The sequence below is a fragment of the Lemur catta genome, chromosome 17 (genome assembly GCF_020740605.2).
Source record: "Lemur catta isolate mLemCat1 chromosome 17, mLemCat1.pri, whole genome shotgun sequence".
NCBI lineage: Eukaryota > Metazoa > Chordata > Mammalia > Primates > Lemuridae > Lemur > Lemur catta.
The window spans coordinates 28,927,650-28,944,206 of NC_059144.1; the positions used below are offsets into that span (position 1 = coordinate 28,927,650).

At 47.5% G+C, this 16,557-nt stretch overlaps 1 protein-coding gene and 1 non-coding gene across 4 annotated transcripts in view; one reads left to right on the top strand and one right to left on the bottom strand.

Annotated features, from left to right (window-relative positions):
- Positions 1 to 285: 285 nt before the first annotated feature.
- Positions 286 to 16,557, bottom strand: part of SLC23A2 (solute carrier family 23 member 2) — a 110,147-nt gene continuing 93,875 nt past the window's right edge. For all 3 annotated transcript variants that reach the window (XM_045529049.1, XM_045529048.1, XM_045529050.1), the window contains 8 exons: positions 15,691 to 15,811; positions 15,021 to 15,177; positions 11,739 to 11,886; positions 9,942 to 10,047; positions 6,305 to 6,434; positions 5,642 to 5,779; positions 3,031 to 3,126; positions 286 to 1,676 (listed from right to left, as the gene is read on the bottom strand). In XM_045529049.1, the coding sequence (XP_045385005.1) occupies positions 1,444 to 1,676; positions 3,031 to 3,126; positions 5,642 to 5,779; positions 6,305 to 6,434; positions 9,942 to 10,047; positions 11,739 to 11,886; positions 15,021 to 15,177; positions 15,691 to 15,811 (1,129 nt within the window). In that variant the 3' untranslated portion in view covers positions 286 to 1,443. The remainder of the gene's footprint in view (positions 1,677 to 3,030; positions 3,127 to 5,641; positions 5,780 to 6,304; positions 6,435 to 9,941; positions 10,048 to 11,738; positions 11,887 to 15,020; positions 15,178 to 15,690; positions 15,812 to 16,557) is intronic.
- Positions 10,864 to 10,993, top strand: LOC123622948. The gene has a single exon (XR_006729686.1). It is a non-coding gene; the product is annotated as a small nucleolar RNA SNORA31 (small nucleolar RNA).

Here is a 16,557-nt window from a genome sequence, read left to right on the forward strand (position 1 = left end):
GAGCCTGTGGGCTGCTTTTCCCACCACCTTCCGCCACAGCTTAAACAAGAAAGGCGGCATTTGGGCAAGGGACCTAACCTTACCCTCTGCAAAATCAAGATCTCATGGGCATGCAAGCCTGACAACCCACAGAAAGCCTCCCTAGGCCGTGACTGCCAGAAATGACTCGCCACAGGAGAACCAGAGCATTCGGTTTACCGGAGGATGGCCCAGTCCACGCGGCGGCCCTGTCTGGTACCTGCCCAGCTTCCCTTCTTCACAAAACAAATTCACATACGACTTGACCCACCGTTTCTGGGCTCTGGTCCAGTAGTCAGTTTTGATAAATAGATTAGGCATTACAGTATTTACACTTTCATGGTATCAAGCAATACAAAACACAACCACAACAATGGTTACTGGCCTCCAAAAGCCGTTACAACAAGCTTCCTTGACGGTGTCCACAGCTTTACAAATGCTGGTTCTCTTCTTAGTCAGGGGGGGTGGGGGACACAGGTCATAGGGGTGCCAGGAAAGAGGGTCACATGGAAAAACACTGATTTCAAAAATCTGCTATAGTCAGTAACATTAAATAGGAATAAAACCTTGAACTTATGGACGCGCACGACAACAGCATCACATGACGGCAGAGCCAAGACTCCCGTGAACTTGTCTGATTGGTGCCCTCGCGTGGCACTCTATACCTGTCACACCAGCCAGGAGTGATATATGCCAGGTAGAGTGTCTCGGCCACAAGTAAATAGAGGCCAACTGGGGCCAGGACGGTGGGAGAAGGAGCAGTGGAGAATCAGACATTGGCTTCAGGGTCCTCTCCCTTCTGCTCCAATCCCCGGAATAGATTTTCACTCGACAGCATCTGTACAGACCTGACCCACACCCAGGCCTGGGCGCAGAGCAGCGACAGCACCGTCTCCACTCAGGATAACAGCCTCCTCCTACAGGAGTTACCAGGGACAGCAGAATCACATGAGCCAGGCATGACACTGCGAGGACACTGGTGCCCCTTGGTCAGAGGGGGTCTCTGCAGGTGCAGGCTGAGGTCAAACAAACGGGAAGTGGGTCCAGGGGCTCCCGAGACAAAAAGGCCCGGAGATCCCAGAGGCAACCTGTAGGAAAGCCAGCATGGGGTGGCAGAAGGGGACTGAAAACAAGGATTCACTGCGGATTTCAAACACCCACTCCCACGGGGGGGCTGGAACTTCAAGTTCAGTGACCACGGCCAGCAATGGACACTCTCAAAGGGCAAGGGGTCAAGGGCTTAAATAAGGAGATAGGCGAGACACGTATTAGACACGATCACCACCCACAACGGAAAAGCTACTTGCAATCTGTCTTAGCTCTGGGGTGAAGGATGTAAATGTAGATATACAAACATATATTTCACTTCTCGTTACCCAGCAGGAACTACGGGCACGCGCCTCCCCGCGGCTGGCGCGGCTGGGGCTATACCGCAGCCTGCGAGTCCTCATCCGAGCCCCGGCTGCTGTCGCTCTTCCTGAGCCCTTTCCACGTGTAGCCCACAAAGGTGGGGCTGATGGGCAAGTAGCTGAAGCATCTGTATTTCTTAATAATGTTCATGCCAAACGGCAAATTGTAGGATTCCATGCCATCCAGTGACTTGTTCCCTTTGCCCACGCCCTTCTTCCACTTCCTAATTCCTCTTTCCTCTGGGGTACCTGTCACACACACCCCAAAATAAAACACAGGAATGCTTAGTTTCATCGTTCTACTGAGAATGAGACTCTCGTTTCGTATATATCCAGTCTCTTAGCTGGTTATCCAGTCTTCCAGCTCACCACCCCCTCCCCGAAATCTGTTCTCAAGTACTGTGCACAATATACCTCTCTAAAATGCAAATTTGAGCTCAGAGTCTTTATTATAACATACATTGCCTTCATCAACCAATCACTGCATACTCACCTCCCACCCAGACAGGCCCAAGTTTTCTATTGCTTTGCTCCACTTTAGTATGGGAGGGTGGGGGAATCTGCAGAAGTCATGTAACTGTGCTCCTGTGAGCATAAACTTCCACTGGTCTAACACTCCTGGTCACTCTGAACCCTGACAGATGAGTCAGAGAGAAAGAGCTGGGCACACAGGGCTTAGCAACTCCTGGATCCTATGGTGCAATGTTTAGGAAGCTCATGACTTTTTTTTTTTTTTTTTTAATGTCTAAGCTATAACCTCTCGTCAGCATTTCAGTTAATATTGCAGTCTTTAATTTTTATCTGCATGGCTGGGAATGGTGGCTCATGCCTGTAATCCTAGCACTCTGGGAGGCCGAGGTGGGAGGATCGATTGAGGTCAGGTGTTCGAGACCAGCCTGAACAAGAGTAAGACCCCGTCTCTACTAAAAATAGAAAAAATTAGCCAGGTGTGATGGTGTGCATCTGTAGTCCCAGCTACTGGGGAGGCTGAGGCAGGAGGATCACTTGAGCCCAGGAGGTTGCTGTGAGCTAGGCTGACACCACAGCACTCTAGCCCGGGCAACAGAGTGAGACTCGTCTCAAAAAAAAAAAAAAAAAAAATTTCATGTGCTTTACTCCTACGCCCCCCTGCATGTCTCTTGTCATTGATTCTGGCAGCACTGATCTCCAGAATCAGCTTTTGCCCACTGTCCTCCACTGCCTTTTGGTCTTAGGTTGCTGGAAGCCCACCTGAGGAATGACTTATTTAAAGGAGAGGCTCCCCAAGTAGAAATAGGCTGTTTCCAGCTGGCTGGGGAATGTGTGCACAGTTGATGAAAGCCACAGTGCAGGGCCCTGGGCACAGGGTGTGCAGGGAGGGAGGCGGCAGCCCAAGGCATGCCCATCCCACTGCCATCAACCACACGCAGGGAGCTCATCTGCTGGTCCTAACGGTCATTCAGAGGAGAACCAAATTAAGCTGGGAGTGTCATCTCAACTGTTTTAGAAGATAGTTTTAACCAGTGATGGCTTTGAACTGATTCACTCTTCCTGTTTCCTACTTCTATCTGGCAAAAACATAACTCACATATGTAAAAATGCATGCTTAATATATACCACATACCTGGGATGGTGTTATCCAAAATAAAAGCCACACAGCCTCCCACAAACATAGCAGTTGTGAGAAGGACGTTTAATACTTGATCGATTCCTGTTATCCCTGGAAACAGAACATACACACAAGGGTCATCGCTGCAGATGGGACAGACCTGCCCTTGACTCGGGAAGGAGCAATGGTGTGGGCTCGACTTCACCAGTCAGTGCAGTGCGTGAGAGTATAAATTTCCCAGTTGTACATGTGTAGATGAATAATTACCAGTAATGTCTTAAACTACTACTATGAATACTCTCAACAACAATCCAAAGGTAGCTCCATAAGGGAGATTCCTAACAGTGGAGCACAGAAGATGAATCTAACAGAGTGATGTTCATCCTATGATGAATTAATTAGGAAGCCACTGGGGCATGGTCTACAGATAAAAAAAAAAAAATTCATAATAAAAAATGGTTGTCATAAGGCTGATAACCATTACAAAGTGAATGATAACACAACAAAAATATCTGTGGTATCTGCAATCAAACAAGGGTTTTCAGTATCCTGGATTACTAATTTGCTGTGTTCAATCAAGAGCAACTGGATTTATAAAGATGTCCTCCCATGAATGTGATATATTAAAATGTAAAAAGCAGCAAAAATCTCCTTATTATTAGGAAGATCACATACTTTGTATACTTAACATGTAATGATCCTCAACAGAAAACAAGTGTTGGTGAGGATGTGGAGAAACAGGCACCCTTGTACACAGCTGATGGGATAGTAAAATGGTACAGCCAGCATGGAAAACAGCGTGGCAGTTTCTCACAAAGTTAAATACAGAATTACCATACGACCCAGCCATTCCACTCTTAGGTATGTACCCAGGAGAACTGAAAACAAGTACTCCAACAAATTGTGAATTTGCATATGCACTAAAATTTGTTGATAAACCCAAAATGAAATACTCTGAGCACTTTCAGTCATGCCCAGAACAGTGAAAAATCTGAGTCGCCCAACAAACACATGTTCTCAGCTGAAGTCAAACAAAGCAAGGCGAAGCTCCACCTTTCTGTTTTGGCTCTCATACTGTAAACAAGTGTCCTTTTGGCAGTCTGTTTAGTACCATGTGTGTCACATTTGGTGCTTTCTGTTGGTGACTTTGCTGTTTAAAACAGCCACGAACTGTGCTGGGGTGCTGTCCAGTGTGCCTAAGTGCAAGAAGGCTGTGGCGTGTGTTAGATAAGACTCATTCAGACATGAGTCGCAGTACTGTTGGCCGTATTTTCCCTGGGTACAATGGTTCAGTATTTGCTAATTGTTTGCAGCAACTTCACAGAACATAACTATCATGAATAATGAGCACTGATTGTATCTGTACACCAATATTCATGACAGCCAAAGGTGGAAACAACCCAAATGGCCATCAATGGATGAATGGATAACCAAATTATGGTGTGTATAGATACACACACACATTGGATTATCTAGTCGGAAAAAGGAATGAGATACTTACACGTGCTACATGTATCAGTCTTGAAAACATGCTAAGTGACAGAAGCCAGACATAAAAGGCCCCATATCGTGTGAGTTCTTTATGTGAAGTACCTAGACTAGGTGAACGCATAGAAACGGAAGGTGGAGTGGCGGCTGCCAGGGGCTGGGAGAAGGGGGACGATGGGGACTTACTACTTACTGAGTATGGAGTCTTATTTGAAGTGATGAAATGTTTTGGAAACTAGACAGAAGTGATGGTTACAACATTGTGAATGTACTAAATGCCACTGAACTGCTCACTTTTAAGTAGTTAATTTTATGTTCTGTGAATTTCACCTCAAAAAAATATATAAAATTGTCCTCAATTCTACATTTGCTAAAATATTACCTGTAACAATAGCTATTTCTTAAGATGCTTCCTTTGTTTATTCTTCATGACATCAGCGGATTAAAATAAAAAGTAGAAGTTAAAAAGGTTAGTCTTAAATTCAAAGTAGCTATACTCCCAGTAGAAAGACATGTGTTTTGGCCGAGAGCAGTGGCTCATGCCTGTAATCCTAGCACTCTGGGAGGCCGAGGTGGGAGGATGGCTTGAGCTCAGGAGTTTGAGACCAGCCTGAGCAAGAGCGAGACTCCGTCTCTACTAAAAAATAAAGGAAAAATTAGCCAGGTGTGGTGGCGTGTGCCTGTAGTCCCATCTACTAAGGAAGGCTGAGGCAGGAAGGTTGCTTGAACCCAGGAGGAGTTTGAAGTTGCTGTGAGCTATGCTGATGCCACGGTACTCTAGCCTGAGTGACAAGAGTGAGACTCCGTAAAAAAAAAAAAAAAAAAACCAGAAAGAAAAGAAAAACATGTATTTCAAAGTCTATGAAGCTGAGTTTCAAGAAATTATACATATTAATACAGCCATAAGTTTAAAAAATCAAAAAGTTTACAGAGAGGCATTCTCCCACAAGAGAGGGTGAAGGTAAAAAGAGAGTTATGTGCACACACGAATGGGAAGACCCTGCTGTGAAGTGAGATTCAAAGAGCCGCACAGACAAGTGTTCACCGAAACAATTCTTGAAGTTCCAAAGTCCATTCCAACCAGTGAAGAGCTATGGTTCCAGCTCCTGCCCCGAGACTCAAGGCCTGTCTTCCTTACCTGTGACAAGAGGGTTCTGTCTGAGGTAACTCGGAAGGACGAGCCCAAAGAAGATTGAAAATCCGAGCACGAAGAGGTTCCGGGAAGAATTTAAATCAATGAACTGCAGGTTAGAGAGGCCAACAGCTGTGATCATTCCTGGAGAGACAAGCACAGCAGACCACGAGTCCCACTGAGCCCACCACAGAGTGGACGACAGACGCTCACAGCAGTCCCTGACGTCCTCTCTCTGTCCAGCAGAAGCAGACTGGAGAACCATGCAGTGGCAGGAAGGGGGAAGGTGTAGGGTCAGGTGAGGCTCCAAAGGGACCCTCAGCCTAAGCACTATTTGGGCTTAGAAAGGGGCATAAACATCACACGAAGTTTTCATTAGATTGAGTAGAAAACTAAGGAAGCAGAAACTTTTGACTGAATCCAATTTTACAGAACAAATCCTTTTCATAGGGATTTGTTCTGAGAAGTTTGGATTCCACGGAGGGGTCACACTCGGGGATCTGGAGGGCCACATGTGGCCTTAAGGCTGCAGGTTCCCCACCCCGGACATATCCTTTTGTATTTTAAAACAGAAATTTACCTTCTTACTGAAGCTAGTCAGCAAAAACCTCGTGATCCCTATTAATAATTAGCAAATATAAAGAAAGGAGGCCAAGGGGGGAGGTTTACCGAAGAGTGTGCAGAAGAGGGCTCCGAGCACAGGATCCGGAAGAGACGCAAAGAGGGCGCTGAACTTGCCGATCATGCCCAGGGCAAGCATGAGGGCTGCTCCGCACTGTATCACGCGGCGGCTGCCGACCTGCGGGATGCAGCAGAGGCAGGGCAGGCTCACCGGCCGTCCTCCAGGAGCTGGGACTCCACCCAGGCCTCCCGGGGCCCAGGGTAAATGTGACAGAGTCCTTAGGCAAAACCTAGATTAAATCTTTAAACTTTCAGTTAACAGGGACTGATCTCAGTATGCATCACTATGAATTACTCTAAAGACATCCAGAATAGAGATACTTGGCACCCTCCCCTCCCCCCAGCTGACTCCCCTGGCCTGACCCTAGGTGACCCGCAGGATGGGCTGTGGCTTCTCCATGCCTGGGTGATGCCCCCTGCGCTCAGGCCCTGGGTCTCCAATGTCTTCATGTGACCATCGGCTGGGATGACCCTCTGTCTCCACCGCAAAAGCCACACTTTGCCCCTGCCTCTCCCCTGGGTTCCCTGCAACACCCCTTCAACAAGTCGGTCCTCCCCGAAGCCTGTCAGCCGCAGCTCTAGCTCCCCACACCCTAAATCAGACCAAACCCCATACACCCAGGCAACCTCCTCTGCTCATGGCACCTTGCCCATGACAGGAGCCACAGTAGTGGGCCCGGGGGTGAGGACTCAGCCCTGCCACTGTCTTGCATCCCTGCCCTGCCCTTGACTGTGTGACCGGGCAAGGAACTTGGCCTCTCAGGGCCTCACGATCCTCATCTCTGTCACAGGCAAGCCATGTGGTTTGGCTTTGGGGACTAAATGAGACGAGCATAAAACAAACAGTCTGGACGGTAGCTAGCAAGCACTGAGCCATCTGACAGCCTCCCAACGGGGACTGCCGCCTCTGGCCTCTCCTGCGTCCACTTGTCCTCTACATTGCCACAGAGTGACCTTTTTAAAACATGGATTTGGGCGATGTCAGTCTCTGCTTAAATCCTTTAGTGCTCATGAAATAAAACCCACTTCTCAGGCTCTTCCCAACAAAGCCTCGCCTGCTGGCCCTCCCTCCTGTGTCCCAGCCCCGGCCGTGCTGGGAGCTCAGTGCCAGGCCCGTTTACCTTCCTGGCCAGTTCCCGGACATATCCTTTGAACGCAACCCCTGAAAGCCTTCCTGACTCCAGGACTCGTGCCCCACTCTGGGCCTCTGCAGCACCGTGGATGGCTTTTCCCACATGGTCGCATCCTTATCTGTTCCACCTGATCTCTGCCTTCTGGCAGCTTCCATGTGGCCTGCTGTCACCCAACAGCGGGAGGTGAGCTGGCACCTGGCTCAAGAATCCTGCACTGCTGGCCCTATTCTGGGCTGCCTTTTCCAGCAAACATCTGAAGACATAACGTGGGGCAAGGAGGTTCCAGAAGTGTTTGGGGCCGTGTCCACAGGCCTTGATGTATGACTCACAGTGAGAAGACGGCTGCTTAAAGTAATTAAAATGAAATAAAATTTAATATGCAGTTCCTTATTTGCCATCTTGAGAGCACTCACTAGGCACATGTGGCTGGTGTAGCCGTATGGCAGGGCGCAGGGCTGGAGCACTGTGACCACTGTGCAAAGCTCTCAGAGGACCCCAGGGTCAGCTGGTCAACCTTCAGAGCCCGATCGTTTACTGTACAGGTGTGAGGCGGCCATCCAGCCAGACTCGGCCACTGTGTCCAGCCCCTTCCCGCACCACAGAGGGCAGGGAACAGTGGCAAAGATCACACAAACTGATGTATCAAGCAAAGGGGACATATTCTTGGCAACTACTACAGGATAAGCCAAGTGATAGTTTTTCAAATAATTTCTATCCCAAGTTAGTAGAATCCAAGGATAACGGAATCCATGGCTAAGGAACTCAAGGACGCGGAGGGTTGGCTGTGATTTTTGGAGATTAGCTATGTGCCTACGGGCTTGTGGCAGCAAACTGCCTAAAGACTGGCCTGGCTCAGGCCCCATTCTGTGCCCATGAGACCTGACCCTACCTCCCTGTGTGCGGCACCTGCTTCTCACCACAGGCAGCACCGGCGTCCCGGGGATGGGCTGCAGGGAGGTGCCCATCAGGCACCTGCCCTCGCATGCCCCGTAAACCGGGAGCAACAGACAGGTGGGGCTATCTGCACACCTGAAGCTGGGCCCTGGCACAGACCTGACAACTTAGTGAAAACCAATGAACAGACCAGGCATGCGCCTGCGTACATGTGCCCTTCCCTCTCACCTGGATTTGCAATCCAGACTAATAAAACTTAGTATCTGGTTTTGTTTATCTGGTTATAAAAATCTCACGTGGGGGTTGGGGTGAGGGAGACCTGTGAGCTGTGTGGGCCGTCAGGGAGGGGGAACCAGCTAGAACAGCTGCAGCCGCACAACACGCCACTGCTGGTGGGGGGTGGGGCTGCGTCCCTCCACACCCTGGCAAGCAGTACTCTCTAGCCTATGGCAGCTGGGCTAATAAAGTTTATGTAAATATAAACTGGAGTATAAAGTAATAAACTTGAAAGGCCTGGGAGCAGGCTTTTGGGGTGGGGCAGCCCCAGGTTCATGTATCGGGGTGTGGGTGGGGTGGGGAGGGGAGGAGAGGTAAGTGTGTCAGGCTCGTGTCCAGGCCCTGCTTCAAGCCGGGTGACTCACTGTGACTTGTTTTATCCACTAGACGCCACATCAGATTTCATTTGCAAGAGAAGGACCCTGCTGCGGAGGTTCAAAAACTATTCTTTAATGTAAGATCAATGTAATTCTATAGTGAGTGGCATGATCTCTCATCTAAAACTAGTGACACCTCCACTTGCTTTCCCATTCTGTCTCCTCCCCTGCCCCCCTCAAGGTCTAATCCCATCACAGCAAAAAAAATTTTTTTAAAAAATCAGATTGAGCCGCGCCCTTTGGCACCCCTTCCACCTAGCATCTGTGGCTGAACCCACAGGGCCTGCGGGACCTATAGTCACCTGATCCTCAGTCACCTGGCAGGCCTACCTGCTCTTACTCCTCCCCTCCTCACCCTGCTCCCGCCCCTGTGGCCTCCTGGCTGACCTTCCACTCCCAGGACAGGGCTACCACACCCCTGCATGCAGAGTGTCTGGAACAGTCTTCCCCAGCTCACCTGCAGGCTGCTTCCCTCCACCCTTCAGGTCTTTGTTCAAGGTTGCCTGGCTACTATTTAATACTTAATCGTCCTCTCGCCATCATCCCCCACCCTACCCCATGTTGTTTCCTCAGTGTTTATCACGGCTGGCATCCTGTATCACTTACTGACTTAGTATGCTTACTGTTGATTGTCCGTCTTCCCTTGCTAGCATGTAAACTCCACTGTTTTATTCACTGATGTAGCCCAGGTGCCTAGAACAGCAGCTGGGCACAGGGTTGGTGCATAGGAAATATTTGAAGGAATGATAGCACCTGAGTGCCTCCCTTCCCGGGCCAGCAAAGTGAGGAGAGACTCCAAATAAGCCCTCTAAAAACTCAGAGAAGGGGACAGAAGATCATCTCAGAATTGGAGGCCCTTCCCTTTGAAACCTGCAGTAGTCACGCCACTCAATAACATGATGAATGTTTAGTGGCCCAACCATGTAATTAGAAAAATGTTTGTACCTTTGTAATTCCCAAAACGCCAATGTTGGGACTGGATGATGTAGAGCCATTCCCGGTACCAAATATGCCATCGAGAACACAGGAGAGACCCTCCACGAAAATCCCCCTAGAATGTAAAGAAAAACATTCATCCAAGGGGGGAACCACCCGGAAATAGCCTCCAAACACCTGCAACCCAAAGAAGCCTGGTCCACAGACCCGCAGCTTCCACATCCCGGGGAGATGGGAGACGCAGTCTCGGGCCCCACCCCAGACCTGAAGCAGAACCCGCGTGTTAACAGAACCCCCGTGCTTGTGTGATTCTGAGAAGCACCTCTCCAAATCACACAAGACACGGGTGGTTTAAAATCATTCCAAATGAAAACAAAGGATTTTAGCCAGAAAATAAAGCATTTGTTGGGATATAAGACAAACATGAGCTGTGTGTCGAAATAAACCATACGGATTTGATCTGTTCCTATTAAAATCCAGTTTCATGAGGAAGGAAATGTTTTGTGATTTCATAAAACACTGAAACTTTTAAACCTATTGATATACAGGTATTTGACCACATGCAGCAACTCCATTAGAGAAAGACGTAGAAACCAGGACCAAAAGTCCCAGCAGAACCAGCGCAGGACATGCCAAGAACCAGCCCACAGATCTCATCACACACAATCCCTCTGCAGGTGCAGCAGCCGGCTGGGACGGGGGTGCCCTGGGCTATTTTTTTTTTTTTTTTTCTCTCTGCAGCCTCCTCAGGGTCAATTCCCTACCGACTTCCAGAAGCTAAAGACCACGTGTTTTGACAGTGTAAACCCCACAGCTCATAAACCTCTAGATCCTGCAGATTTCATTTATTCCTCCCTCTTCCTGTTCCTATTTATATATGAATTGTCATTGTGAACAGATTACATGGCACCTACCCTTAGGAACAGATGAAATGCATCTATTGGACAGACCTGGAGCAGTTACTGTCTGCTGCTAAGGTTTCCACTACAGATACGAAAAAAAGGTGTCCCTGTGCTTTCTGACTGATTGTGGCAGCCCACATGGAATGGTGGAATATGGAAGAAAAATAGGTAATCTTTGCAACTCAGAAATAACCGTGGTTAGCTGGGTGTGGTGGCTCAAGCCTATAGTCCCAGCTACTCGGGAGGTGGAGGCAGGAGGATTGCTGGAGCCCAAGAATTTGCAACTGTAGTGCGCTATGATCTTGCCTGTGAACAGCCACTGCACTGCAGCCTGGGTAACACAGTGAGACCTGGTCTCTTTGAAAAAAAGAAATGAAAAGCAAAAATAAACAACCCTATAAACAGCGAAGAGCCTGTTTTACTGCAAAGAATCTAAAATTTTAGTTTACAAAAAAAAAAAAGAAAAAGAATAGTTGGAAAAACAAGACAAGAAAATCAAAGCCAAGATATAAAGAAATAAATCAAGAAAAACAAGACAAGAAAATCAAAGGTGGGGTGGGTGAGAGAGAGAGAGAGAGAGTGTGTGTGTGTGTGTATCTTTCTCAAATGACACAAAACCAGGGCGATGCCTGGCGTTTGTTTCAGGGCATTTAAGGCTTACTTACAGTGGTTTCACGGAGAGTATCTCCTCTGGTCATCACCGCCAGTGAGGGAGCATAGAAATTCTGTTTTGTGTCAGGACGAGGAAAATGAAAGTGAACGAGGGCAGTGATGTGTCTGACGACAAACAGCCCAGAAGCAGCCCTGCTGCTCGGCTGCCTTCACGCTAAAATGCTTGGCTTTGTCTTCAAGGTCACTGAAACCTAAGAGCAAAGGAACAAGGCGCTGGGCCCAGGGAATGTACCTGTTGATGGCGTGGATGGGAGGCGGAGGGGCACAGGACAGCCTCGCACAGGCGTAGTAGTCACCAATAGACTCGATGATGCTGGCCACCACGGCGCTGAGCATGCCGATGACGCCGGCCGCGGACACGGTGGGCAGTCCCCACTGAACTGAGGGAGGAAAGCCACCGTGAGTGCTCCCGGAGGGGCAGGCAAAAGTTACCAGGGCCAGTTACCAGAAATTGTTCTGAATGCTGGAGGACCCTGCAAGATCCACTCAGATTTTGAAGCTCGTGGAAATTATTTACTTTTAAATCTTAAACATGAATGTATCAGATGCCTGGGACCAGTCACTGAGGCAGGGGAAGGTGGCCGTAATGAGGACGATCTGCTCTGCGTCTTTACCTAGAAGAAGAAGAAATCTCCTCTTGGCTGGAAGAGGTGGCTGCTTCTCTTCCTGCTTCAAAGTCACATTCAGTACCTACTAAATAACAACTTAACATGGCCTGCAGTGTTCAGATAGAAATCCATATGAGAAGAATTCACAGCCTTGCTGCACAGAGCATGGTATAAAATAACAGTGACCTTGCCCAGGGAATGGCATCAAATGCAAAAGCAATGAAAAATCACCACCTAAATTTAAATCGCAATAGTCAAGCGTCCACAAAGTTTGGACAGCCTTTCTCCACTACAATACCAGAGCTTTATTTTTAAAGTAAATCATAAATGATTCATAGGAAATTAAATAGTTTCATTTAAGAAAGAGACATCCCACTGAAATTTCATTTTGAGTATCTGAATTTACTTAATTCTTCATTAGATATTTTTTTTCTTTAAAAATACATCTATTTGGACTTGAGAGCCATAGATCTTTCTTGATAAAAAATAGCACGGGTCTCTTTCAGCATTTGAATGAATAGACTCCTTTGATAGAGGAGCTCGCGCCCTTTTTCCCTTGAACCATCAGGTATAATACACCAGTGAGGTATAAAGCACGGTGGAAGAAGAAAGATGGACAAAACATGGTCTCCCACGCAGAAGCCCACAGTGTAGCTGGGGGAACAGGACACTCAAAGTCCCAGGGAGAGTGTGACAGGGCAACTTCAAATGAACGAGCCGAGCTGGGTCACCAGGAGGAAAACGGGGAAGGCAGGAAAGGGGCAGAACTGGAGGAGGAGGTGGGGGTGGCAGTGCCCCCTGAAGGATGGGGCGCGTTTGAGCGGGGAGATGAAAGGAGAGGGCACTCTGGTGGAAGCAGAGCGCTCACACGGGGTGGGAGGCAAGTTTAGGAAGGACTCGATATGCTACCTGAGCCACCAGAGGGGACTGGCCTTTGTGTCCTAGGAAAAGGGGAAGGGAAAGATGACATGTAAAGTCAGGTACGCAGAACAGGCCTGGAGCGTGTTTGAGGGCAGAGCTGTTTCACCTGTGGGAGCAGGCAGGGGACACGGGGTCACAGGTGCATGGCCCACAGGTGCACAGGCGGCGCACAGCACGTCCTGCGCCCATCGGCAACAGCATCGGCATCTCACCTCGGCGCTGCTTTGGGATGGATTTTCCTCACCCAGAGGCCTTCTTTACCGAAGCGACACTTTGCGACACTTTGCTTTTTCTAAATAATCTTCTTTTACTGTTACCTTGACATTGTTGTAGCATTGTGGTTTCATTTTAGTGTCTTGATTTTGAGGGGGGGAAAGGGGTTCTTATTTTGACCCTTTTTCGTTTAGACAGATTTATTTTTAAAACCTCGTTGGCTTCCAGCCTTCTATCTTAAATCTGTTATTTCATTTCTCCTTTTACCTAGAATCTTTCATTTGTTTTGTAACTTTACAGCAGGGTTTCTCAACCTTAGCACTGTTGACATTTTGGAACAGAAATCTGTATGTTACTAATTTGGGTAATTCTCAACACACTAAAGATTGAGAACTACTACTCTAGATATTTGAAAGCCTGTCTCCGGATTAGGCCAAATCATTGGAGAGTACACAGGCTACATCTCTGGGGGTGGCCTGTTATCTAGTGAAGCTCTAGCAACACACCAGCTCTCAGCAATCAAGGGTTGTTGCTAACGGCAGCCCTGCACGCTCGCGCAATGCCCACACTCTGTCTGCTAAGTCACACCTGCTTTGCATGGACCCCGGGAGGTCCCTGGGGGAAATCTCTCTGGTCTCAGCACGTGAACAGCTGCTTCCCCTGAGCCCAGCGGTGCTCCTACTGGTGCTCACTTGGGGAGCTGCCTGCACAGGCAGACAGGACCGTTCCACATGTGCCATGGGCCTTCCTCTTACCCACTGCCTCCTCCCGACGGCCTCACCAATGCTTTATCAAGGATTATAGGTATGTTTATGAACCATGCACATTCCTTTTTGGAAGAAGGATAGGTATATATAAATATACACTTAGACCATATGATCTGATGAGAATGCTATTTTAGAAAGATGAACCTTTTTGAAGCTTTCATAATGTATTGAGAACAAAAGGAACCACCACCAACATCTTCGTCATTCGACACACTCACAGCAGTCATCTTCACCCAACCTTAAAATTGTTGTCTTTTTTTGTTTGCTTGTTTTTCCTCCTTCCCATTATAAAATATGAAAATAAGATGGCTAAACAAGGGAATAAATTGGCTAAACTTGACTAAGCTCAGGCTCCAATTTTAATAAAAACCCAAATGCTGGAAATAGAGTCTCCCCAATAGAACCACATGTAACACCCACTGGGTTCATACAGGTCACTTCTGGGGTTAGGGTTTAGAAAGTGCACCCATGAATCCAGGCGATACCTCTTCCTCCTCCCCCAGTGGTTACTCAACACTCAAATTACAACTTAAGACCAGGCTTCTGGCCATTTGTGACTATCCATTTACCTCTATAGCTGGACCAAATGAAAAGGATTACTGCCACCCATTAAAAGATTACATAAATTCCATCACGGTTGAGCAGTTCACTTGCTAATCTTCGGGCCCTCCCAATCAAACCTTTTCACTATGGCAGCTCTGGTACCAACAGGTCTGTACTTGTCTTTCTAAGCAGCTGTCCTCAAATCCCAGCCACCAGAGCTCAAATCTGGCAAGAGACCCCTTGCCGGGGATTTCCTCCTAGTGGACCCCAAAAAGCCAACTGGTTAATCCAAGAAGGGAACTCGTCTCTGTGTGTTGATTACTGCCCTCTGGGAACAGGGTTTTCCCCTTTTTTGCTGTCTAATCCTCTAATGACCAGAATGGTGAGAACTTCAGGAGACATTCTGGGACAAAGAAGCCTTTTCCACCTGGCTCCTGACCTCTCTGGCCCGGGAATACTTACAAGGGTAAGGAACCTTGAACCACGGGGCCACCAGAAGCACGCCCTGCCTGGCATCCGTGCGAGCGTAGAAGCCGTACTTTGCGCTGTCGGGAGGGAAGACGTCTGTCACCGTGAAGATGAAGCAGAGCAGCCAGGACACCAGGATGGCCAGGATTATCTAAAGTAGTCAAGGGAGAGCTTTCAGGCCAGCAGAGCTCGTGACTGTTGGCAAAACACACATCTTCCCACGGTCTGAATAGCACACCCCAGAATCCACCACGGTCAGTATGCTGCAGACCTACCCCTTGAACCGAATCAAATAGAAAGAGCAGTTTCACGCAGGTGATTTGACTTTAACCCCTCCAAAGTCTGGCTAGTAAGGTAAGAATGGACATCGTGTCTGCAGGGGCCACACGGAGTCAAATCTCACTCAGCCCCACGTTGTCCAAAGGACAATGTTGTCCTTTGGCACTGCTCAAAGGGTGTGGCTCCCACTTCAGAATCAGAACCTTTCACCACTTCTAAATATTACATCTGTGATGATTTGGGTGATCACTATACCCCAATGTCACCAACAGACACAGTCCCTCCCCGGGAGGCCTGCTTAAAACCCTCCCTCCACATAAATATCATACATATAAGCCAAAGGCAATGGCAAGGCAAAGGGGGGGGGAGTGGTTCAACTACTCACAGGGAACATTTTGAAAAGCTGTAACTTGTATGCAGTCCACCCTTTCTTGGATTTATAAATTGGGAGAGGAAATTTAACATTTCTGGCATACTGAGAAAACAGTAATACTAGGAAAATTGTCCTGAGGAAAGAAAGAAAATAAACCAGGTTAAATGCTGTTATGTTCGTGTTGTATAATAACACCCAACGCCTCCATGGCAAAATTGACTACATGTGTTCAGTTTATCTACCTAGAGAGCCATTGGTCCTCTTAATCACTGTATGGGAAATCATATCTTTTGGAAATACCATTTGGGGGAAGATGTTACGATTAATTTACCTAGCATTTCTTGATACTGAAATGCAATTGTAATATAAATGCCTTTGACTAACTTTTCCTAAATAGAATAAGAAAATCCAAAGAATATACACATTGATGGGAAAAGCTCACACTATGGAAGGGGAAAAGGTGCCACATTAAACAGGATGCACAGTAGGGGAGGGGTAAAAACCTAACTAACAGGTACAGTGAACACTACTCCAGGGATGGCCACACCTACAGCCCTGACTAAAGCATTATAAAATGCTATCCATATTAACAAAAACATTTGTACCCCCTTCATATTTTGAAATTAAAAAAATAATGCATAGTAAAATTAAAACTATGAAGTAACCATAAAGCAAACCAAGAAACTACTGCATACACACACACACACACACACACACGTAAACAGGAGAGAAAGACATGAGCCAAATTATTCACAGGGATTAGCTTTGGGAGGTTGTATAACCTGTGACTGGTTTTTCCACTTTTCTGTATTTTCTGATTTACTTACAATGAGCGTAAATTACTTTTAAAAGAGCAAAATAACTTCAGTATTTTATTAT